The sequence below is a fragment of the Tursiops truncatus genome, chromosome 4 (genome assembly GCF_011762595.2).
Source record: "Tursiops truncatus isolate mTurTru1 chromosome 4, mTurTru1.mat.Y, whole genome shotgun sequence".
Taxonomy (NCBI): Eukaryota; Metazoa; Chordata; class Mammalia; order Artiodactyla; family Delphinidae; genus Tursiops; species Tursiops truncatus.
In genome coordinates, this window is record NC_047037.1 from 73,316,031 (window position 1) to 73,341,406 (window position 25,376).

General features: G+C 36.8%; 1 protein-coding gene across 7 annotated transcripts in view; it reads left to right on the forward strand.

Annotated features, from left to right (window-relative positions):
- Window positions 1-25,376, forward strand: part of ZNF148 (zinc finger protein 148) — a 129,921-nt gene that overhangs the window by 51,326 nt on the left and 53,219 nt on the right. For all 7 annotated transcript variants that reach the window (XR_012331491.1, XM_019922642.3, XM_019922646.3 and 4 more), the window contains one exon: window positions 24,702-24,827. Coding sequence is in view for 6 of the 7 variants with exons in the window: in XM_019922642.3 (XP_019778201.1) it covers window positions 24,702-24,827 (126 nt within the window). In the remaining variant the exon portion in view is untranslated. The remainder of the gene's footprint in view (window positions 1-24,701; window positions 24,828-25,376) is intronic.

Sequence of the window (25,376 nt, forward strand, 5' to 3'; positions counted from 1 at the left end):
TGACCAGCAAAACTACAACTGTAATGTAATCCTCTTCTATTGTTTATGTGATATTAAACCTGGATCCTTTCAGTACTTCTGATATACTGTGCTTTTTCTTTTGCTTTAGGACCTTTGTATATCCTACTTGTAATATTCCCCTCAGTCATAGCCCCTCCCTGTTTTTTAACCTAGTTAAAACTTCATCATTGGGCTTCCCTGGTGGCGCAGTGGTTGAGAGTCCGCCTGCCGATGCAGGGGACATGGGTTCGTGCCCCGGTCTGGGAAGATCCCACATGCTGCAGAGCGGCTGGGCCCGTGAGCCGTGGCTGCTGAGCCTGCGCGTCCAGAGCCTGTGCTCCACAACGGGAGAGGCCACAATAGTGAGAGGTACGCGTATGGAAAAAAAAACCAACAAAAAAACTTAATCATCATCAGCTTGCCACTTCTCTCTGGTCTAGGTGTAGTTCCTGCAATAGGGACTTGTTCACTGTCTGTCTCTCTGATAGATTGTAGGCTCTATCTATGTATGACAGCATGAATTTTGTCTTATTTTCTATTATGTCCCAGGTGTTGGCACATGGTGTGAATGAATGGATAACTACTTACAGTTGTGTTCTAATACATGTGCTCACGAACTTTTACCTAGTCCATTGCAGTAGCCTTTTCCTTTTTCAGCCTGTTGATGGTGATGGATTACATTAATTAATTTTTAAATGTTGAATCAGCCTTGCATACCTGGAAGAAATTCCACTTTGTTGTGGCTTATAATTCTTTTTACACATTGTTTGATTCAGATTACTAATAGCTGTTGAGGATTTTTGCATCTATGTTCATGAGATAGATTGGTCTAGTTTTCTTTTTGTGCGATATCTTTGTCTGGTTTGGATATTAGAATAATCCTGGCCTCATAGAATGAGTTAGGAGTATTCCCTCTGCTTTGGTCTTCTGGGAGAGTGTAGAGAATTGGTATAATTTCTTCCTTGAATGTTTGGTGGAGTTCACCAGTGAATCCATAGGGCCTGGTACTTTGTTTTTTGGAAGGTTATTAATTACTGATTCAATTTCTTTAATAGCTATAGACCTATTCAGATTGTCTGTTTCTTCTTGTGTGAGTTTTGACAGATTGTGTCTTCTGAGGAATTGGTTCAGTTCATCTAGGTTATCAAATTTGTGGGCATAGAGTTGTTCATAGTATTCCTTTATTATCCTTTTAATGTCTATGGTGTCTGTAGTGATGTCCCCACTTTCATTTCTGATATCAGTAATTTATATCTTCTTTTTTTCTTAGCCTGGCTAGAGGCTTGCTGCCTTTTTTTTTAAAAAAGGATCTTAACAGTTTTTAAGCATAAGGTATTACATACAGTATCAGCATACAGTTAACTATACTCACATTGTTGTACAGTAGATCTCTAGAACTACTGTACAACTGTTGCATCTTGTAAAGCTGAATCTCTATGCCTACTGAACACCAATTACCCATTTTTACCTCCCCCCAGTAAAGACTTACTAATTTTATAGAGAACTAGCTTTTGATTTTTTCTCTTGATATCCAGTTTTCAGTTTCATTGATTTCTGCTCTGAGTTTTATGATTTCTTCTGTGGATTTAATTTGCCATCTGCCCTTCCAGTTTTCAGTGGTGGAAGTTTAGGTGATTGATTTAGATCTTTTCTGATATATAGAAATGGCATTCTCATATAGCATTCAATGATATAAATTTCTCTCTAAGTACTGCTTTCAGTGTCCCTCACATTTTGATAAGTTGTATTTTTATTTTCATTTAGTTCATTTTATCTTTTAATTTCTTCTGAGACTTCTTTGATTCATGTGTTATTTGGAAGTATGTTGTTTAATATCCAAGCATTTGGGGATTTTCCAACTATTTTTCTGTTACTGATTTCTAGTTTAGTTCTGTTGTGGTCTGAGAGTGTTTATTATATGATTTTCTGTTCTTTTACATTTGGGAAGTTGTGTTTTATGGCCCTGAATGTCATCTGTCTTGGTGAATGCTCCATGTGAGATTGAGAAGAATTAGTGTTTTGCTGTTGTTGGATAAAGTAGTCTATTGATTGCAATAGCTTTTTTTAAAAAATAAATTTATTATTTATTTTTGGCTGTATTGGGTCTTCATTGCTGCACATGGGCTTTCTCTAGGTGCGGTGAGCAGGGGCTACTCTTCATTGTGGTGTGCAAGCTTCTCATTGCGGTGGCTTCTCTTGTTGCAGAACACAAGCTCTAGGCACTCGGGCTCAGTAGTTGTGGCTCTAGAGTGCAGGCTCAGTAGTTGTAGCGCATGGGCTTAGGTGCTCCGTGGCATGTGGGATCTTTCCAGACCAGGGCTCAAACCCGTGTCCCCTAGCATTCGCAGGCAGATTCTTAACCACTGCACCACCAGGGAAGTTCCACAAAAGCTTTCTTATTGGACTGATTGTAGCCTGACCCTTATCCAGTCTGTATTTCAGATGGTTCCTATAGTGATCTTTCCAAAACGATATTTATACTTATCACTCCCCTACCAAAACTTTTTCAGAGGTTTCTTATTGCTAAACAGCTGAAATGTGTTTTGCTTGGGCTGAAAGGGCCTGTGATCAGGTCTCTTCTTATCTTATCCAGCCCCTGTGTACAGTGCTTCAAGCCCCTCTCCCCGCTTCATATTTTAAGTACACTGAAATTACATTAGTTGCCCAGGTCCAATATGATTTTTTCTGTTACTTCTGTACATGTTGTATATACCTGTAATACTCTTTGTTTGGCAGTCTACTGTTTTTCACTTCTCAAAACTTTCTTTTGTGTAATTTTCATTATAGTAACTAACTTATTTTTCATTTCTTGGCTTGCAGGACCCTGAGGTCTCTTTTCTGGAACCTGTATTTTAACTTTGTGTTCTCAGTAACTGGGCTGTGGTAGGCAGTCAGATATTTTTTGAGTGAAAGAAATTTTTTTTAATTGAGAAAAAGTTTAAATTGAAATGCTGTGAGATCCTAAGTTTATAGTTTAGAGTTTTGACAACTGCATAAACTTGTATAACCCACAAGGCATCAAAGTACAGAATATTTTCATCATCCTAGAAAGTTTGTGTTTCTTCCTGGTCAGTTCACTCCACAACAGTTGTTGTGGGTTTTTTCCCCCCATCATAGATTAGTGTTGTCCTTTGAGAACTTTATGTGAATGGAATCATATGTAACTCTTGTGTCCAGCTTCTTTTTTTCTTTCCACTATACAATATCAATTTTATTTGAAAAAATTCTAATATAGAACTAAATAGGGACTTCCCTGGTGGCACAGTGGTTAAGAATCCGCCTGCCAGTGCAGGGGACACAAGTTTGAGCCCTGGTCCCACATGCCGCAGAGCAACTAAGCCCGTGTGCCACAGCTACTGAGCCTGCGCTCTAGAGCCTGTGAGCCACAACTACTGAGCCCTCGTGCCACAACTGCTGAAGCTCATACTCCTAGAGCCCATGCTCCGCAACAAGAGAAGCCACCGCAATGAAAAGCCCTTGCACCGCGACAAAGAGGAGCCCCCAGTCGCCGCAACTAGAGAAAGCCTCTGCACAGCAACGAAGAAAATAAATAAATAAAAATTTTTAAAAAGAACTAAATAGCTGTAACATCAGTATTTTTCACCTAGTTTTTACTTACTAATTGAAAAGTAACTGAAACAATGTAAAATAATAATTGCTTTTCCTGTGGATAAGTATATTAAAAAGTAACATTCATCTTTACAAAGTGTGCATTCCTATTGTGTTATAGTATAATACCACAAGTTAGAGATTGATTGAGGGTTTCATTTCTCAGGTGTTGGTACTGAACACCTCAAAGCAGTAGTCTATTGTGATGTATTTTAAATTAATTTTCAGTTGCATTAGAAAGAGAATGATGGCTTGGTTATTTAGTTGTCACACTAATGAAGTAGGTATTTTAAAATTTCTTCTCCAGCTTCTTTTGCTCAGCATAGTGTTTTTGCAGTTTTTCATGTTGGTTGGGTGTATAAGTAGTTCATCCCTTTTCATTGTTGATTAACATTCTGTTGTTTTATTATCCTAAATTTTTGTTTATTTATTTCCTTCTTTATGGTTATTTATTATCTCTAGTTTTCAACCTTTATGGATAAAGCTGCTATGAACATTGTTGTGCAAGTCTGTTTTCACTTGTTTTGGGTACATTTTTATAGAAGTTAAACTATTTCTCTTCTGTTTTCATTTTGTTTCATTTAGTGTCTATCTTTGCATTAGTATTACTCTTTTATTTTAAATTAATTTTTGTTGGAGTATAGTTGGTTTACAATGTTATGTTAGCTTCTACTGCACAGCAAAATGAATCAGTCATACGTATACATATATCCCCTCCCTTTTGGATTTCCCTCCTGCATCAGTATTGCTCTTGATAGCTGTATTTTTTTTAATATAAATTTATTTATTTGTTTGTTTATGGCTGTGTTGGGTCTTTGTTGCTGTGTGTTCAAAAAATTTTCAATGTGTAATTGTTCATAACTAGTATATAGAAATGCAGTTGATTCTTTTTATATTGACCATGTATTCTGTGATCATGTTATATGTACCTGTTAGTTCTAGTAAGATTCCTTAGGTTTATTCACAGTCCCTATTATCCATAAATTTTACATCTTCCTTTCCAATCTAACTTCTTTTTTCTTCCTTATTGTATTGAATAGGCCTCCAGTACAGTGTTGAATAGAAGCGGTAAAAGTAGACATCTTTGCTTTTTTCCTGATCTTTAGGGGACTGCATTCAGCTTTTCACCATTAAGAATTATTTTAGCTATAGATTTTTCTTAGGTGATCTTTATTTATTAGGTGGAAGAAGTTTTCTTTCTAGTTTGTTGAAATTTTTTAAAACTAGGAATGGATGTATAACTTCATCAATATTTTTTCTGCATCTGTTAGATGATTATATGATTCTCCCCCTTTTTTAAAAATAAATTTATTTATTTTTGGCTGCGTTGAGTCTTCGTTGCTGCACGCGGGCTTTCTCTAGTTGCGCCAAGCGGGGGCTACTCTTCATTGCAGTGTGCGGGCTTCTCCTTGCGGTGGCCTCTCTTGTTGCAGAGCACGGGCTCTAGAGCGCAGGCTCAGTAGTTGTGGCGCACGGGCGTAGTTCCTCTGCGGCATGTGGGATTTTCCTGGACCAGGGCTTGATCCCTTGTCCCCTGCACTGGCAGGCGGATTCCCAACCACTGCGCCACCAGGGAAGTCCCTCCTCCCTTTTCTTAATATAGTGAATTTATTGATTGATTTTCAAATGTTAAATCAACTCTGCATTCCTGGGATAAACCACACTTGGTCATGATGTGTCATCTTTTTTATAAGTTGCTGGATTCAGTTTACTAATTTTTTTAAAAGAATTTTTTTGTGTATGTTTCTGAGGGATACTAGTTTTCTTGCAGTCTTTGTTTTAAGTATACTGGCCACATTAAAAATGGGGTAGGAAATAGTTCCTTCTCTGTTTTCTGTAAGGGTTTGTGTAAGATTGGTATTATTTCTATCATACATATTTAGTAGACTTCACCAATAAAGCTAATTTTTGGCTGAGTTTTCTTTGTGGGAAAGTTTTTACTTCCAAATATAATTTTTAAAACATGTAAGGCTACTCAGATTTTAAATTTTATTCTTTTTTTTTTTTTGCGGTACGCGGGCCGCTCACTGTTGTGGCCTCTCCCGTTGCGGAGCACAGGCTCCGGACGCACAGGCTCAGCGGCCATGGCTCACGGGCCCAGCCGCTCCGCGGCATGTGGGATCCTCCCGGACCGGGGCACGAACCCTTGTCCCCTGCATCGGCAGGTGGACTCTCAACCACTGCGCCACCAGGGAAGCCTTTAAATTTTATTCTTGATTTAGTTTTGATAAATTATATTTTTCAAGGGATTTGTTCATTCTTTTATTTTTTAATTGAACAAAAATATTTATAATATTTTCTTAATTCTTTTATTGTCTAAAGGATTTGTAATAATTTCTTTTTTCACATTCCTGATAGTGCTAATTGTCTTTTTCTTGATTAATCTGGGTAGAGGTTTATCAGTTTTACTGGTCTCTTCAAAGATTAAGGTTTGGTTTCATTGAGCTCACTATCGTTCATTTGAACTTTCTTTCATCTTTACTCTCATTTATTTCTTTCCTTCTGCTTACTTTATTTTTGATTTGCTCTTCTTTTCGTAGCTTCTTAAAGTAGAAGTTTAGATGACTGTTTTAGACCTTTCTTTGTATACATGTAGGTGTGTGTAACTACCATGACTCTCAGGATACAGAGCATCATACCAAAGGTCTTCCTGATGCTACCCCTCTGTAGTCACACCTCTTCTTGTTACCCCCACCATTCCTAACCCCTGGCTATCCTACCCTAATCTGTTTTCCATCTATAAAACTTTGTCATATTGAGAATATTATATCATGGAATCATATAGTATGTGACCTTTTGAGACTGACTTTTTTCACTTAATGCCCTTGAGAGCCATCTGAGTTGTTGTATATATCAATTCTTTGTTCTTTTTAATTATATAGTAGTATTCCATGGTATGGTTGTACCACAGTTTAAACATTCACTTATTGAGAGACATTTTAATTGTTTCCATGTTTTGGCTATTACAAATAAAGCTGCTGTGAACATTTGTGTGTAGGTTTTTTGTGAACGTAGGTGTACATATCTCCAGGATAAATACCCTATCATACCCCTGCCACTGGATATAATCACTCCTAACATTTTGGTGTATGTTCTTCAGTGCTTCTTTGATATGCCTACCATGCATAGGGTCATGTTGCTTTTTATCTATTCTTTCCATTTACCAGCATGGTTTGCACTTTTCTCAACTCCTTACTCTTCTAATACTTCTTAAATACCTGCTTGGTATTCCAAATTTTGGATAGTCCATAATTGAGTCCTGTTACTCCTAATAGATGATGATAAATTTGAGTCCCTTGTGAGAATGAATCAATGAAAAGTTGTCTCATACTGTATACCAAATGGCAGAATTTAGGATTTGTATAATATTGCTTTATAGTAGTACATAACAGGCATGAGACATTTTGTCCCTTACTTACTACTTATGCATTCCTGCTGATAAGGCAAAGTGGTGAAGGGCAGGTCTTGGGATCATGAATATACATTTTTGAGTTAAGTAGAGGGCATTGATGTAGAACAGTATGATCCAGGTCCCCCAGAATGTGAAAGCTTAAGCTACATGGCCTTTCATCCTTTCTAGATTGTGTGCTAAAAGTCTTTTAAAAATAGATATTGAACATATAAGTGTTTTTTCCTTTTATTTGCTCATTCACTTGGAAGTCACAAAGAACTTTATTTCATATTAACTTTTTTTTGTTAATTCAAAACAAAAAGTTGAGTTTTGTGTTTTCTTAAACTGTTAATAACAGTTTAGGTTCTGTAGCCTATGTAAACACCCTATTGTTTCGTGACAGTTGAAGTAAAAGTTTTCCATTTGTGGTAACTGCTGGTTTTCAGGATTTATCTTGACCTTACTACTCTAAATCAATCACCCAGCTTCAACTCTGTGGCTCTACATTTTCAACAGCAGTCTGAAGTCTGCAGGCCAACCTTTTTTAAAAAATATTTTATTTATTTATTTTTGGCTGAGTTAGGTCTTCGTTGCCGTGCACGGGCTTTCTCTAGTTTTGGCAAATGGGGACTACTCTTTGTTGCGGTGCGCAGACTTCTCATTGCGGTGGCTTCTCTTGTTGCGGAGCACGGGCTCTAGGCAGAGGGGCTTCAGTAGTTGCGGCAGTCGGGCTCAGTTGTTGTGGCTCGTGGGCTCTACAGCGCAGGCTCAGTAGTTGTGGCGCATGGGCTTAGTTGCTCCGTGGCATGTGGGATCTTCCTGGACCAGGGCTCAAACCCGTGTCCCCTGCATTGGCAGGTGGATTCTTAACCACGGCGCCACCAGGAAGTCCTGCAGGCCAACTTGTGAACGTCCGTAGTTTGCTCATTAGAACTTTGTTTTCAAAGATGTTAGAAATTTGAATTAAAATGAGCTAAAACTAGTATTTCAGTTCCTCAGTTGCATTAGCCACATTTCAAGTGCTCAGTAGCCACATGTGGTTAATGGCTTCTGTATTAGCATAGATAAAGAATATTTCCATCATTGCTGGAAGCGTTATTGGATAGCACTGTGTTAGAAAGCTTCTCAACTCAAAAACTAAATCTATTTCAGAAACTTGAAAAAAAGTATTTGGCTTATCCTTTTAATTCTTACACCCATAGAAGAGGGATTGGGAACTTTATGGTCTATTGATATCAAGTATGTTGAAGAGTAAAGGACATGTTTGTATTGACAAAATAGAGGAAACTGTCATTCATAACGATATATGCCACATTTGTTTTCTAGAGGGCTATTGGATTGTACTTGAACGAAAGGATTTTATAAATTAGGAGCTATAAAAAATCATGTTCTAGTCATTTGATGATATAATAAAGTGTAAGTTATTTCAGGTATTTATGACTCCTGAAAAAATATACTTCAGTGCTTGTGTAGCTTTTTAATTTTAGTCATGAATTTCTGTGCTGTAAAACAGCATAAATAAAATTGTAGACATCCTTTTATGCATTTAGTATTTATGATTATTTTGTTTAATGGTCTAGGAAACTCAAGACTTATTTAGCCCTTGCTTTAAGACCTCTCTTTTGTTTTTAGTTTTAAAATTGCCTTAAATCCTGTCACTAGTTTAAGGAGAATTGTATAGATATTTCCCCAAATACATGTTGCTCCAGTCAATAAAACTCCAATATGCTGTTGCTAGGAATTTGAGTATATGTCCTGTAATGAGTGACTTTTCCTCTCCTATTTAACAACAACAAAAATAATAATCATTTTATCCATGTCAGTGATTTTAAGATACTTAACTATTTTTGCCACATATTTTATACTCTGTTTTAGTTGCCAGATTGTATTACATTTATTGGTAACAAATGATCTTTCACAATCATCCTAGAAGGTGACAAGTCTGTGTGGCTCTATTTATTTGCTTAAATAGTCATTGGTATGATATGTTTCTTCCTCTCTTTCTGGCTAACTCCCAACTTGTTATCCCTGTGACATTGTATACTTTTTCAACAAAGTTATTTATTAGTTGTAGCCAGTTCTTATTACCATTGTATTTCTTTTAAATTCATTTGGGTGATTCAGAAGTAATTTTATGTTCCTTGCAGCTTGGGTCCTTGTCTTTTGAGGCGATTGCATTGGCTTTTATTGGGTCTGTATACTTAAAGAGGTACTCCCCCCGCCCACATTCAAATGCTTTTTACTTCAGCATACTCTTCGGCTGTCGTTTTCAGAAACACATTTATTAATTGAGCTCATTTTAAAGAAAATATATGGTAATTTATATCTGTTCTCTAGGGTTTTTATTTTAAACAAGATTTTACTTGCTTGTATGGCACTTAGTGTCCTATTTGATAGGAATCAATATTTTAGCAGAAAACATGGAGTGAGTAATCTTGCTTTATAGTTTTTCCTGGTGATAGTCATATTATTGCTTATTGTTACTGATTTCAACTCACCTGGCAAGTCGATGAATCAAGGTATCTCCACTAGTAGGTTGTTTTAGAGAGCTAACCCAGAATGGTCTATTTTTCAGTATCCTCCAGTGCTCGTAAAGTTGTTGGACTCAATTTATCTTTTTCTTTTCCCCTTAGGTGGACATAAATTGTTGATAGAAGATTTCTTTTTAGATTCTTTAATAACATAGCCAGTCTCCTAACACTTTTCATATAGTTCTGTCTGATCTTTGATGTCTGATTGCTTGGTTTGGAATTGTGAGATAGTGGTACTGAATGAGAATTACACTCTTTCTTACATCAAGTAGTGCCCAGATTGTAAATCATTATAGACAAGGCTGTGATAGGGTCATTCTAGCTAGATCAGTCTCAGAGATGTCTACTTGGGGTTTTTTCATAATTGTATGATGAAGTTTATTATAAAAGGACTACATAGTCCTTATAAAAATTAAAATAGTATAGAAGAGAACAAAGAAAAAAGTAAAAGTTCCTTGTTTCCTACTCTGATTCCAAAGAGATAACCACTAATACTGATATCCTGGAAATTTTAAATTTATAACAAACGTACAGAATATGTGTTTGTATTTATTTCTATATAATGTGTTTTGTAAATATATATCTTATGAAAATATACATTTTGTTTTATACAAATTAGATGTTATTTTTATATACTTTTGAAATTTGCATTATTCATTTAATAACATTTTGTAGCAATTTCCATGTTATTGCATATAAAGCTTGCTTATTTATTTTAATGAATGATTAAATGACGTGCCTTATTTTATTCAAGCGCTCCCCTATTGATGGATATTTGTTATTACTAGATTTGTTTGAATGAAATAATGATGAAAGGATCATGCTTATATATAGAGATATCTGTATACACAAGCATGTTTCTTGTATCTATATGTCTACATATTTGTAAAGCTCTTTCTCTAGGTATATGTCTTTTTATTGAAATACAGCATTCATACAGAAAAGTGCACAAATTGTAAGTCACGAATTTCCTCAAAAATGAACATACATGTGTAACCGATACATTAAGACATAGAACATTATCAGTATCCCAGAGGCCCTCCCCTTCTTGTATCCCTTTTAGTCACAACCCTCCTCTAATTCCTAAAGATAACCCCTACCCAAACACTTTTATCATGGTCAGTTAGCTTTACCTGACTTTGAATTCAGTATAAATAGAATCATGTACTATCTACTCTGATGTCTGATTTCTTTGTTTTACATTTTTTATGAGGTATGTCCATGTTATTGCATAGGTAGTTGTTTATTCTCATTTCTGTATAATTGTCAGTTGTGTGAATGTATCAGAATTTATTCATTCTAGTATATCTAATATAATAGCCGTCTTGTTTCAAGATGTTGGCTGTTCTGAAAAGTGCTCTTTTGTTTTGGCTGTGCCAAGTGGCTTGCAGGATCTTAATTCCCCGACCAGGGATTGAACCCCGGGCCCTGGCGGTGAAAGCTCTGAGTCCTAACCACTGGACTGCCAGGGAATTCCCTGCTGTGTATATTCATGGCTGTGTCTTTCGGTGCATGTGCACACTCATTTCTGTTGGTTTTATGCTGCTTAGGATTGAGTTTGCTGGGTATGGATATGTTCAGCTATAGGAATTTGTGTCAGAAGTTTTTCTCAGTGGTTTTGCCAATTTATACTAATTGCTCTGTATCCTTGGTATCTGTTAGGTTGCATTTCACTGATAACTAATGAAATTGAGTGCCTTTCATGTTTACTGACAATTTGGATATTATTTTTTTGTAAGGTACTTGTTCATCTTTTGCCCATTTTTCTATTAGGTTTCTTTCTCTTACAGATTTGTAATAGTTCTTTATGTATTTATTGGATATATATGTATCAGTTAACTTTTCCACTCTTCCACTCTGATTTGCCTTTTTACTCTTTTGATGAACAGAAGTCAGTGTTAATGAAGTTCAATTTATGTCTTTTCCTTTCGGTGTTTTGTGTATCCTATTTAAGAATTCTTTGCCTGCCCCAAGGTGATGAAGATATTTTCCTTTGTTAACTTCTAGAAACTTTGATTTTCCTTTTCCATTTAGATTAACAATCCATTTGGAATTGATTTTTGCTGATGATGTGAGATAGGGATCAAGATTTACTTGATGGCTTTTTCTTTTTTCCAACTCACCCATAGAAATTTTTTCAGTTTCACTTTGCTGGCTTAATGTTTCATTTCTTAGAATAACTTAATGCATTAAGATAACAATGAATAGATTTTTCTTTGATTAATACTAGGGATGTGTACTAAGACTGGACTTAATGTCTTTTTAGGATTATAAAGTAACACATGTTTGTTGAGAAAATGTAAAAATTTAAAAACTATAAAGAAGATAATAAAAATTGCTATAATCTTACTACTCTAGGATAATCACTAACATTTTGTTGTTAATATTTTAGTGTTTCCTTTTTTTGTTTGTTTTCTGCATATGTTGTGTTTATATAAAATGTGCTGTATATGTATTTGTTTGTGTAAAATTGTAAAAATATATTTATCAACATATTTATCTATATCATTTAACCTCAAACAATGAGCATCTCACTATGTCATTAATATTATTCAAAAGTAAGATTTCTAATTACTGTATGTCATATAGCTGTACTGTAATTTATCTCACTCTTTCTTTACTGGGTATTAGACTGTTCACACTTTATTTATGATCGTAAATAATATCGTGATGTTACATGTAGGCATTGTTGTCATGTGAGATTATTTCTTCAGTATAGGTTTCTTAAGACTCTTGATTATATATTGGCCAATTTATAGTCCACAAATGTTGATCAATTTATTCTCCCTCTAGTAGTGTATGAGATTCCCAATTTAATGTCTTTTTAAATGATCTGGAGTAGGAAATGTGAAATATAATTTCCAGATTTGTACGTGATATTGAGAAAAAAGGAAAACAACTGGACTTGGTCTTGGGTTGGGAGTGGAGAAGAAAATTAAAAGATGTCTTTAGATGGGAGACTGGGATATAATACAGCATATTGAAAGGCACGGGGAAGAAAAGAAAGGCAAGGAGTTTGGAAGGAGGTTCTGATGTGAAAAAAGGTTTTATTTTTAGCAGTATTGAGTTTTAGATAATAGGATGTCTAAGTGGAGATGTCTGTAGAAATTGGTAATCTTCTATGTATCTAAGCAATTACACATCTGCAGTTGTGTAATAATAATTAATACCATAGATATTTATTTAGAACTTGAAGGTTTTCAGGGTGCTTTTTATGTAATCCCATTTGATTTTCTGATGTGTATAAGCTGGATATTATTATACCACTAATAAACAGATGAGGAAATGATTATGATAATCAGTAACATCAAAAAATCAACTATATATTGCTATGTAGTATAGTTGATGCTTTACATATATAATCTCTTTTAACTCTACAGAAGTTCTGTGAGGAATATTCCCTCCATTTATAGGTGAAGAAAGTTCCAAATGGTTAAATTTTAGTTGTTTACCCTCATGCTGCTAGTATTACTCTTTGGGATTAGATTGTATTTCTTTTAACTCCCAACCTGTGCTTTTTTTATTTTTCCGTGCTACTTATGGAAGCCAAGTTTGCCCAATAATAATTGGAAGAGAAGGGATTGAAACTCAAGTCTTAACACTTCAATAAATATTGTTGACATTTTGTCCACTTTATTTTTTAAAAAATTATTTCCTTTCGCTTGAACCACTAGAAGTTCTTTCCACATTTTGGCAGCAACCTAACTATAGTTTATATAAGGGAAAATGAAATATGTTTGTGTAAAAATCTTTTTAAATAAGTTTGATTAATTTAGATTTTTAAGAAGCAGTTATATTGGGTTGGCCAAAAGGTTCATTCGGTTTTTTCCGTAAGATGGTCTAGTAGCACTAAGTTGTCTTTAACTTCATTCGAAACAATTTTGTTTGATTGTATTGTGACAGCTGTCATATCAGTATGCATTAAAAAAATATCAAAATTGGTGAATTTTTGTGTAGCCATTTTAATATTGGAGATGGAAGAAAAAAAGCAACATTTTTGGTGTATTATGCTTTATTATTTCAAGAAAGGTAAAAACCCAACTGAAATGCAAATGGAGAAGGTGCTGTGACTGATTGAACGTGTCAAAAGTGGTTTGCGAAGTTTCCTGGAGATTTCTCCCTGGACGATGCTTCTCGGTTGGGTAGACCAGTTGAAGTTGATAGTGATCACATCAAGACCTTAATTGAAAACAATCAATGTTATACCACGAGGGAGATAGCCGACACTCAATATATCCAAATTAAGCTTTGAAAATCATTTGCACTAGCTTGGCTATGTTAATCACTTTGATATTTGGGTTCCACAAAAGTTAAGTGAAAAATACCTTTTTGACTGTATTTCCGCATGCGATTCTCTACTTTTTTGGGGAAGCTTTTTGGGTTTTTTTTGTGTGTGTGTGTGGTATGTGGGCCTCTCACTGTTGGGGCCTCTCACGTTGCGGAGCTCAGGCTCCGGACGCACAGGCTTAGTGGCCATGGTTCACGGGCCCAGCCGCTCTGTGGCATGTGGGATCTTCCTGGACCGGGGTACGAACCCGTGTCCCCTGCATCGGCAGGCGGACTCTCAACCACTGCGCCACCAGGGAAGCCCTGGGAAGCATTTTTTAAAAATGGACTAATTTATTTTTGGCTGCGTTGGGTCTTCGTTGCTGCGGGTGGGCTTTCTCTAAGTTGTGGCGAGCGGGGGCTACTCTTTGTTGTGGTGCGCCGGCTTCTCGTTGCGGTGGCTTCTCTTGTTGTGGAACACGGGCTCTAGGCGTGCAGGCTTCAGTAGTAGTGGCACGCGGGCTCAGTAGTTGTGGCTCTCGGGTTCTAGAGCACAGGCTCAGTAGTTGTGCACGGTCCTAGTTGCTCCGAGGTGTGTGGAATCTTCCTGGACCAGGGATTGAACTCATGTCCCCTGCATTGGCAGCCGGATTCTTTTTTTTTTTTTAACATCTTTATTGGAGTATAATTGCTTTACAATGGTGTGTTAGTTTCTGCTTTATAACAAAGTGAATCAGCTATACATACGGCAGGCGGATTCTTAACCACTGTGCCACCAGGGAAGTCCCACGATTCTCTACTTAAACGTAATGAAAACGTTCTGTTTTTAAAGCAAATTGTGATGCGCGATGAAAAGTGGGTACTGTACAATAATGTGGAACGGAAGAGACTGTGGGGCAAGCGAAATGAACCACCACCAACCACACCAAAGGCTGGTCTTCATCCAAAGAAGGTGAGGTTGTATATATGGTGGGATTGGAAGGGAGTCCTCTATTATGAGCTCCTTCCGGAAAACCAAGCAATTCATTCCAATGAGTACTGCTCCCAATTAGACCAACTGAAAGCAGCACTCATCGAAAAGCATCCAGAATTAGTCAACAGAAAACGCATTATCTTCCATCAGGTTAATGCAAGACTGCATGTTTCTTTGATGGCCAGGCAAAAACTGTTACAGCTTGGCTGGGAAGTTCTGATTCATCCTCCATATTCACCAGACATTGCACCTTCAGATTTTCATTTATTTCGGTCTTTACAAAATTCTCTTAATGGAAAAAATTTCAGTTTCTTGGAAGACTGTAAAAGGCACCTGGAACAGTTCTTTGCTCAATAAGATAAAAAGTTTTGGGAACGTGGAATTATGGAGTTGCCTGAAAAATGGCAGAAGGTAGTGGAACAAAACAGTGAATACGTTGTTCAATAAAGTCCTTGGTGAAAATGAAAAATGTGTCTTTTATTTTCACTTAAAAACTGAAGGAGGGCTTCCCTGGTGGTGCAGTGGTTGAGAATCTGCCTGCCAATGCAGGGGACACGGGTTCGAGCCCTGGTCTGGGAAGATCCCACATGCCGCGGAGCAACTGGCCCTGTGAGCCACAATTACTGAGCCTGCACGTCTGGAGCCTGTGCTCCGCAACAAGAGAGGCCGCGATAGTGAGACGCCCGCGCACCACGATGAAGAGTGGCCCCCGCTTGCCACAACTAGAGAAAGCCCTCGCACAGAAACGAAGACCCAACACAGCCATAAATAAATAAATTTAAAAAAAAATACTGAAGGAACTTTTCGGCCAACCCAATAGTAATGGAAATAACACCAGATTAAGAGATACAAAATCGTGGTTTAAGTCCTAGGGTTGAAATCCAATAGCTTGGGTAAGACACTTACCTCTGTGAAGTTTTAGTTTCTTTATTGGTAACATGAGGATAAAAAATAATTCACAGATAACAGTAAGTAGGATCTCTGTTGCTGGATTTGGAAGACTTGGGTGGAAATTTTTGTTTCCCTTAGACAAATAACCCTTCTCAGCCTTAGTTTTCTTATTTGTAAAATGGGATGAAAATGCTAACCTCATAGTCTTACTGTAGGATTAAATGCAATAGATTATACAGGATAGAGACCAAAAGCACCCCCCTCCCTCCCTGCATGCCCAACCATTGTATCCTTAGTACCTAGGACAGTGCCTGGTACATAGTAAATGTCAGATAAATCATAGTTACTATGCTGAGGAGGCATCACAAATTTGTAGAACACCATATAAATGCTGTTTTTTTAAAAAAATTATTTTATTTTTGGCTGCATTGGGTTTTCATTGCTGCTCACAGGCTTTCTCTAGTTGTGGTGAGCAGGGGCTACTCTTCATTGCGGTGCGCGGGCTTCTCAATGCAGTGGCTTCTCTTGTTGCGGGGCACGGGCTCTAGGCGCACGGGCTTCAGTAGTTGTGGCACGCGGGCTCAGTAGTTGCGGCTTGCGGGCTCTAGAGCGCAGGCTCAGTAGTTGTGGCACACGGGCTTAGTTGCTCCGCGGCATGTGGGATCTTCCCAGACTAGGGCTCAAACCCACATCCCCTGCATTGGCAGGCGGATTCTTAACCACTGTGCCACCAGGGAAGCCCCTGGGTTTTTTTTTTTAATTGAAGAGTAGTTGATTTACAATGTTGTGTTAGTTACTGATTTAAAACAAAGTGATTCAGTTATACATATATATGTATATATGTGTGTGTGTTTATATATATGTACATATTCTTTTTCACATTCTTTTCTATATTCTTTTCCCTGTGCTATACAGTAGGATCTTGTTGTTTATTTTATATATAGTAGTTTGTATCTGCCAATCCAAAAGTCCTGATTTATCCCTCCTCCGCTCCCTTTCCCCTTTGGTAACTGTAAGTTTGTTTTCTATGTCTCTGAGTCTGTTCTGTAAATAAGTTCATTTGTGTCATATTTTAGATTCCACATATAAGTGATATCATATGATATTTGTCTTTCTCTTTCTGACTGACTTCACTTAGTATGATATTCTCTAGATCCATCCATATTGCTGCAAATGGCATTATTTTGTTCTTTTTTTATGGCTGAGTAGTATTCCATTGTGTATATGTACCACATCTTCTTCATCCATTCATCTGTTGATGGACATTTAGGTTGCTTCCATGTCTTGGCCATTGTACATAGTGCTGTTATGAACATTGGGGTGCATATATTTTTTCGAATTATAGTTTTTTCTGGATATATGCCCAGGAGTGGGATTGCAGGATCATGTGGCAACTCTATTTTTAGTTTAGAAAAATTATAGAATAGTTTTTAAAAACTTATTATGAAATAATTTTAGATTTATGAGAAAGTTGCAGAAGTAGTACTGAGTTCACATAATCTCATCACCCAGCTTCCTCTAATATCAAAGCTTATGCAACCATAGTACAGTTATCAAAACCAGGAACTTAATATTGGTAAAATACTATTAAATAAACTACAGACCTTAGTTGAATTTCATCTGTTTTTCCCCTAATATCCCTTTTCTGTTCCAGGATTCAGTTCAGGATTCCACGTTGTATTTAGTTGTATCTTCTTGAGTCTCCACCATTCCATGACAGTTGTTCAGTCTTTGCTTATCTTTTATGACCTTGTTAGTTGATGAGTATTGGTTAGTTATTTGTAGAATGTCTCTTAATTTGCAGCTGCCTGATGTTTTCTTTCTTTTTTTTCTCTTTTTAAAATATTTATTTATTTGACTGTGCTGGGTCTTAGTTGCAGCATGTGGGATCTTCAGTTGTGGCATGTGAACTCTTAGTTGCGGCATGCAGATCTAGTTCCCTGACCTGGGATTGAGCCCAGGCCCCCTGCATTGGGAGTGTGGAGTCTTAGGCACTGGACCACCAGGGAAGTCCCTGCCTGATGTTTTCTTATGATTAGACTGAAGCTTTCATTTTTCGACAAATTCCACAGAAATGTCCTCTTCTCAGTGTATCATATCAGGGACTATAAAATGTGGATGTATGTCTTATTACAGGTGATATTGCACTCTCAGTACTTTGTTAATGTCATATCTGCCAGTTTTTCCCTTAAAGTCACTTTTTTCTTCTTTGTAATTGGCAAATATCTTGTAGGAAATAGTTTGAATCTGCTTAAATATCCTATTTCTACTGAAATTTTTTCCTACCTATTTAAGCATGCATTGGTGGATCCTGCCAGTTGTAGTTATTAATGTAGTGTTTGCCTAAATGTGAATTTGTATTTTCCTCATTCCTTCTATATTTATGTTAATTGTAGCTGTCCCTTCTCTCCATTTAAAAAAATTATTTCCATTTGTATCAGGATGGATATTGCCTTATTCTTTGAGCTATAATCTGGTACTGTCATTTATTTTTTTGCTCAAGTTGTTTCAGCTTTGCCTATTGGGAGCTCTTTCAGACAGACCCTTGTGTCCTTTTGACCTGTACTCTAGTTTCTGGCACCACAAGATGTTCCAAGGTCATCGTATAGTTTTCTTTGCCCAGCTTTGAAATCAGTTGCTTCTCCAACGAGCTCCATTTCCTTTTGTTTGGATAATGGTATTTAGAAACTAAGTTTTGGATGCTAGTTGTGTTGGATTTCATTGCTTCTCAGTGATCTCAGCTGACAGAGCTAGGCAGTACATGTGTGCCTACTGACTCACACATGCATACACGTCTGTACTAATTTCTTTATGTTGGTTGGGCCCAGGCACCTGTATTGAAAGAAATTGAATGGAGAAAAGGGAGGGAATGCAAAATATAGTTAAGATGTATCTAGCTCAGTGGTTCTCAAAATTTCTGGTCTTGGGGACCCCTTTATTCTTAAAAATATTGAGGACTCTTAACAGCTCTTCTGTTGGTTATATATATCGATATTTACCATTTTAGAAATTAAAACTGAGAAATTTAAAATTTTATTTATTAATTTATCAGTAACAAATCCCATTACATGTTAACATATAGCATATTTTTAATGAAATATAACCCTTTTATAAATAAAAAATTTCGTGAGAATTCGTTTTACAATTTTGCTGCTATATACTCATAAGAGGAGAGTGAAAAAAAATAGGTATTATAATGGAAGTATTTTTGACCTCATGGAGCACCCCACTGGAAAGGGTGTCAGGGATTTTCAGAAGTCCCTGGACGAAACTTTGAGAGCCACTGATAGAGGTGTACTAAAACTCTTACAAAATAAAGGTACATATATAGTAGAAGGATGGATGCAGAAGAACTTGTGTGAGGAACAGCAAAGAACTTAAACCATGGTGCTATAGAAGTTAAAAGAATAGAATTTCTGGGTAGGTTGGGGGTGGTCAGCACTGTTTCAGGTAAGATAACTTGATTTGATCACTTCTTCCACTTCATCTTATAGTTATCTAAATTGTAAGATGATGATACAGCAACCAAAATGCAAATTTATAATGAGAAATATTATAGAGAAGTACACTAGAATGTTTGTTGTGAACTGTGGGTCCCTGAACCTTTTCAAAAGCAAAAGATAGTTATGGACTTTCTCAGACCCTGACAAATGTAGCTCCTTTCAGAAGTTTGAATGCAGTCGGGTCAGGCAGAAAGGGAGGGTTATGGTTCATGATTCACATAAAGGCCTGTCCATCAATGTGCTGCTTTTCTTCCTGGCCCTATTCTGTGGCTTCGTGAGCTTGGAATTAGAAATCTTCCTGTTGACTGGTTATATGTAACTGTTCTTTCCAAAACCATCCTGGAAATAAACACGCATACACACAGAGATATATTCTTGGCGTTAAATTTCTCTTTTTCTGGACTCCATGAATACTTCTGAATATTGCTACATTATTTAGGCAGTATATTTGCAGTACAGTTAATTGTTTTATATCTTTCTTTTTACATTCAAACACTTGTAGTACTTGTGGTCACTTTGATTCAATTTGCTTCCTAGGCAGTATTTTGGAACCGTTTCCTTCTAGCGATAGTTACACGTTCTTCTTATATGACAACATACTGTTTTTACTCTCAGAATAACCATTTCTCTAAGTTTGGTGGCAGTTATTTTGCCTATATGCTTATTACTACAGATTATTCTTTTGAAAAGTTTGGCCATGAGAGGAAGGAAGTTGCTGGAAATATTTTGGTCCACAAGAATTTATAGGGTAAATTTAAGCATGCTTTTAGGCAGAGAAGTAGTTGGTGAAGTAAGGGAGATTACTTTAGAGAGGCAGTGAAGCTGCAGAGCCTTAGAGATGGGTGGTAATGGAGTCAGTAGCACAGAATATAGAGGAAAGCACAAGATGCTTTCTTTTTTCTTAAACAGGGGTGGGAAGATGAATGAGAATACCTAAAAGAGAAATTGAAAATTGAAAGGAACATATGGCTCCAGAAATGGGGAGATGGTAAGAACAGATACTTCTGCCAAGTGACCTAGGTCTTTTCTGTAAAGTAGATCGTGTAGAATCTTGAAAGCTGAGCTGGGGAGAGTATAATTGATATTATGGGCAACAAGGAGCTATTGTAGATTTCCTCACTGGGGAAATGGCAAGAGAACAGTTTTATATTAATTTATTTGTGAAAGAATACATTGGTAGATGATAATGCCCTAAAGTATCAAGGTTGATAAGGCTACTTTGAATGAAATGCATATGGACGTAGGATATTGAGAATGAAGTGAAAGAAGAGTCCAAAGTGATTATAAGGGGTCACCTTGTTTGGGAGTTAGGGGTAGATCAAAATTTGCAAACGACATGAAATGTTCTTCACATACTATGTCTGGCAACATTATTTTAGGTATGTTTAAATTTGTTACATCGCTTAATAACATTATTGAGTGTGGAAGAAAGTTGTTGGGAAGAGTAGCATGTTTGGAAGAAAAAAATTAAAGGGGGATAGATATAGTTGCAGTTATTTCAGATCTCATGAATTTCTCCATTTGGTTCCTGCCCTTATTCCCTGTATCATTCATTTAGATTGAGCCAAATCTGTGCCATTTTATTCATTTATTAGTGTTACTTGTTTTTTTTTTTTTTAAGGCATCAAAACTTCCCATCTCCATTTTAAGACCTTTGGAAAGGAGACCTTGTCATAGAATGTGTTCTCAGTATCTAGTATTTTTCTCTGTACATATTAGAATCTCAGTAAATTTAAAGCTTCCATTGTATTACTTTAGACTGACTGAATTTAGCATGTAGCAGGTACTTAATAGCTGTTGAATGAATAAGTGAATGAAAGCTGTTATGAGAAATACAAAAGAAGACTATCTTATTTTCAGATACCAAGGTAAGATACAGGTACATGAAATAGTAAAATATAAAAGACATGAAATAAGTCCTGAAAAAGAAGGAGTCATTCTGGATTCTGGGCGCGATTTACTAGTGATTAGAATCAAGGGAAAGATTTTTTCAATATAGAGAGGCCTCTTTATGTTTAAAGTTGGGAGAATAAAGAGAGAGTGATCAAAAATGAGGAATACCTCAGTATAATTAGGAGATATATATTAGAACTAGCAAGAATGAACCAGCTTGGGCAGTGGAAAGGGGTGAGGAAGCATGGGCTCTGCCTCTTGATAGGATGTTGGGGAAGAAGTTAGATGAATATACAAGGTAAATATGACATGGGAGTCATGCCTGATGGCTTACCCAGTCTCAAAGTGGAGATCCAGAGGGAGCTTTGATCAGTGGATGAGCAGGGGTCTTAACAGCTTCAGGTGGAGAAGCGTCTGGGTTTAGTGAAATCTTATGAAAGAAGTATGAGTAGGGTGATTGACAGTATTGATGGTATTTCTGGTTTGGTAGTGAGAAAAGCATTGAAATTCAGGCTCTCAAATGTAGGCAGGAGGTTGTACATGGCACTAGGTGAAATGGTAAAGATTAAGCTATGGGGAAGAAACCAGAGGTTTTTCTTGCCTTTGTTTTTTAATCTGACATACTTCCTAGCCTATTGATTTTCTTGATGTTCCAATGAATGTTTCAAAAATCCAGCAAACCTGTCTTTTCAACTATCACACATCTGCAAATGCCTGCTTTGATTAACTATACTTTGTTTTATTTTAGGTGAAAAGTAACACTGTACTTGATTTTCTTTTAAAGATAGTTCTCAAGGAAGTAGTAGGGAACTTATAGATGAATTGTTGTCTCTTTTGTCATGCTTAAGAAGTTTACATGTTTTTATAGATTATTGTAGTCTTTCTTGGGCCAAAGAAGATTCATTTTCCCAGACTTTTTGCACCTCATTCTTTCTAGTTGCCTTGTCATTTTCATACCCATCTCTTTATGTTTATGGATTTACCAACATCCTTTCTAAGCACCTTAGGCTGGACCGTATACTTTAGTGTGTGGTTGTGTTATATGTAGAGATTACTTTATTCCATTTATGAGTGATAAGCCTGTTGGACTGTTCTAAACATGTAATTTGCTATGTGCCTGTTGGTATTCACAATGCTTTGATTCACTGATACTTCTAAGTTTTGGTCTGTGCTTTCATATTGTTGAAAGTGTACCTTATATTTGTCAATGCTAGTACCAATATGATCACTTTCCATATATGTGAAAATAGATAAAAGGTTCAGATATATGAATTGATGTTTTTCACTGTGTGCACATAAAGGTTCTTCCTTTGTCTGTGATTAGCTTCTTATTGAAGAACTTATTTGTGAATCTGTCTTACACTCTACTCGACACTTTTGCTGAAAAAAAGTTGGTCTCTTATTTTTTTAAAATTAATTAATTAGTTAATTTATGGCTGCATTGGGTCTTCGTTGCTGTGTGCAGGCTCTCTCTAGTTGTGGCGAGCAAGGGCTACTCTTTGTTGCAGCACACGGGCTTCTCATTGTGGTGGCTTCTCTTGTTGCGGAGCACGGGCTCTAGGCGCACGGGCTTCAGTAGTTGTGGCACGTGGGCTCAGTAGCTGTGGCTCGCTGGCTCTGAGCGCAGGCTTAGTAGTTGTGGCGCACAGGCTTAGTTGCTCCGTGGCATGTGGGATCTGCCCGGACCAGGGCTCGAACCCGTGTCCCCTGCATTGGCAGGCGGGTTCTCAACCACTGTGCCACCAAGGAAGTCCCCGGCTCTTTCTTACTGCTGCATGCTATATTTTCATGGTTTCTTTGTAATTTATAAGTTGACAGAAATGTTGGAACTACTTTTTGCTGCAACATAAGACCAGAGTAGTTCAGCAACTGCTTAGTCTGTTGTCATTTCTCCTTGTCTCATACCCAGTTTCAATAGTTGTATTTCAGTAAACATCACTTCAAAGATGGTAACATGTCTGTGTTCCAAAGCCTTGTTGGAGGTGACCTTACCATTCTATTTTATGTTTCAAATAATTACACCAAAAGAAGCCATAAGAATGGTCATTAGTACGATTCTCTAACCTGATAGAAAGAATTATTAGCTAAATAATCATTTACAGTCATGTTTTCATGCCTAGGTTCTCCTTGATTTGCAATTCTCATGCCCCCCACATTTCAGGAATTTTTGAAAACTTCCAGTTCTTTATTTGGTTAGTTTGAAATTCCTTGCTTATGTTGCATTTCCCTCATGAACCCCTCTGCACAGCTCTGTCTTCCAGCTTTACACTATGAGTCTGTAAGATGTTTATAACCTTTTGCACCCCCTTTTTAAGTGTATTTTTTGAAAATGTAGCCATTAGCACATTGTATTTCCTGGACTATTATCAAGATATTTTTAAAAGCTTATAAACAACAGAAATTTGTTTCTCACTGTTCTGGAGGCTGGAAGTCCGTGATCAGGGTGCAAGTATGGTCGGGTGAGGGTCCCCTTCCAGGTTGCAGACTTCTCGTTGTGTCCTCACATGGTCGAAGAGTCAAGGATTTTTAATGTATTTCAGAGCTTGTTGGTTGAAAGTTTCTTAGTTTTAAGATACTTGTGTTTTCATTTCAGGGATAGGTTGAAAATGTAGCACAGCAGGATGACTGTGCGCCATCAATTCTGATGAGAATTGATGCTACTGTTAATGATCATAGAACCTCCGTATATTTTTTAAATTAAAAATTTTTTTTTATTTTTGGTTGTGCCAGGTCTTAGTTGCTGCTCGCGGGCTCCTTAGTTGCGACATGTGTGCTCCTTAGTTGTGGCACGCGAACTCTTAGTTTCGGCATGCATGTGGGATCTAGTTCCCTGCCCAGGGATTGAACCCACGTCCCCTGCATTGGGAGATGGATTCTTAACCACTGTGCCACCAGGGAAGTCCCCATATTATTTTTTAGGACACGCAGCTCTTCACATCTGTGAGAACTGAGATCTAAAGATGAGATAACATTGTTGACATCTTAACATTTCTTGTTATCATGTAGCTAGAATTGTGTCTTGTACATAGCAGGGGCCTAAAACCATATGCAGTTCTATAAACACACATTTGATGATGGTTGTAGAGGCCAGGAAAATACTGGCTAAGATATTGCCAAAAACATTGAACTTAAAGATAATTAGATTTCATTGTTAGTTTATCATTCCTTTTTTGATGAGATTACCTTTTAGAATTTTGTGTTGTTTTTGTGATGTTTTGTAAATTGAGAGAAACCCATCATGAAGTCTGAATACCCCTTTTATCCCCCAGTATTTTATTGATTTTGGAATTTAACCTTTTTTGTGCCTTTAACTTAACATCAGTTTCCTTAAATGTGGGAGTGAAATTGTGTGCTCACTTCTGCTTTATTCTGCTAGGTCTTAATTATCTTTTCCCAGGACATTTTAATCTTTTTCTTTCCAGATAAATTTTTGTAAAATCCTAGTTTATTCCCTCAATTTATATACTGTTGATTCTTATATATCAATTACATATTAATGAATTCTTCAACACACTCTTGCACACACAAATAATCATTTTGGGAGCACCTGTAGGTAGGTTTAGCAAAGGATTAAGCATGCAATGGCTTTTTGTCACAATAGACTTTTTGTTTATTTCTAAAATTGGCTTTTTTTTTTTTAACAGATAAGTGTAAAGCAGGAAATTACTTTTACTGATGTATCTGAGCAACTGATGAGAGACAAAAAACAAATCAGAGAGCCAGTAGACTTACAGAAAAAGAAGAAACGGAAACAACGTTCTCCTGCAAAAGTAAGAGAATATTTTAAGGTGGTGGTTCCTAACATACTACTCCCATACAATTGCTTAATCTTATTGGCAGGAATCTGGCTGGACCATAGGCAACATAAAAGTCTCATATGGCTTAGTAAAGTTGGAATGTTGCATCAGCTTCACCAGGAGAAAGGAAGGGATGCTTGCCTGAATAGAGGTGGTGGGCCACTGCTTTAAATTTTTCCACTTCCCTTTCACCGTGTTTTTTTTTTTTTTTTGAAAACAAACTTTTCTTACCCCGTGTCTCTCTTTTCTTTAAAAACTAACAGATGGTATGCAGTGCCCTTGCTTCTCATTCATATTAGTTTTACTTATGTTAATATATGGTTTCAGGAAAATTCAGTATTGATTCCTCATTAGGAAAAGGTTGTGTGATAACTGTGCTAGAATAGAATGTAAGCTCCACCAGGGCAGGGACTAATTTTATTCACAGCTATATCCTAAGAGCCTGGAATAGTAGGCCTAAGGGACTCTCAATAAATACTGTGGGTGAATGAATGGATTAATAAATAAACAACTGACCCGTAA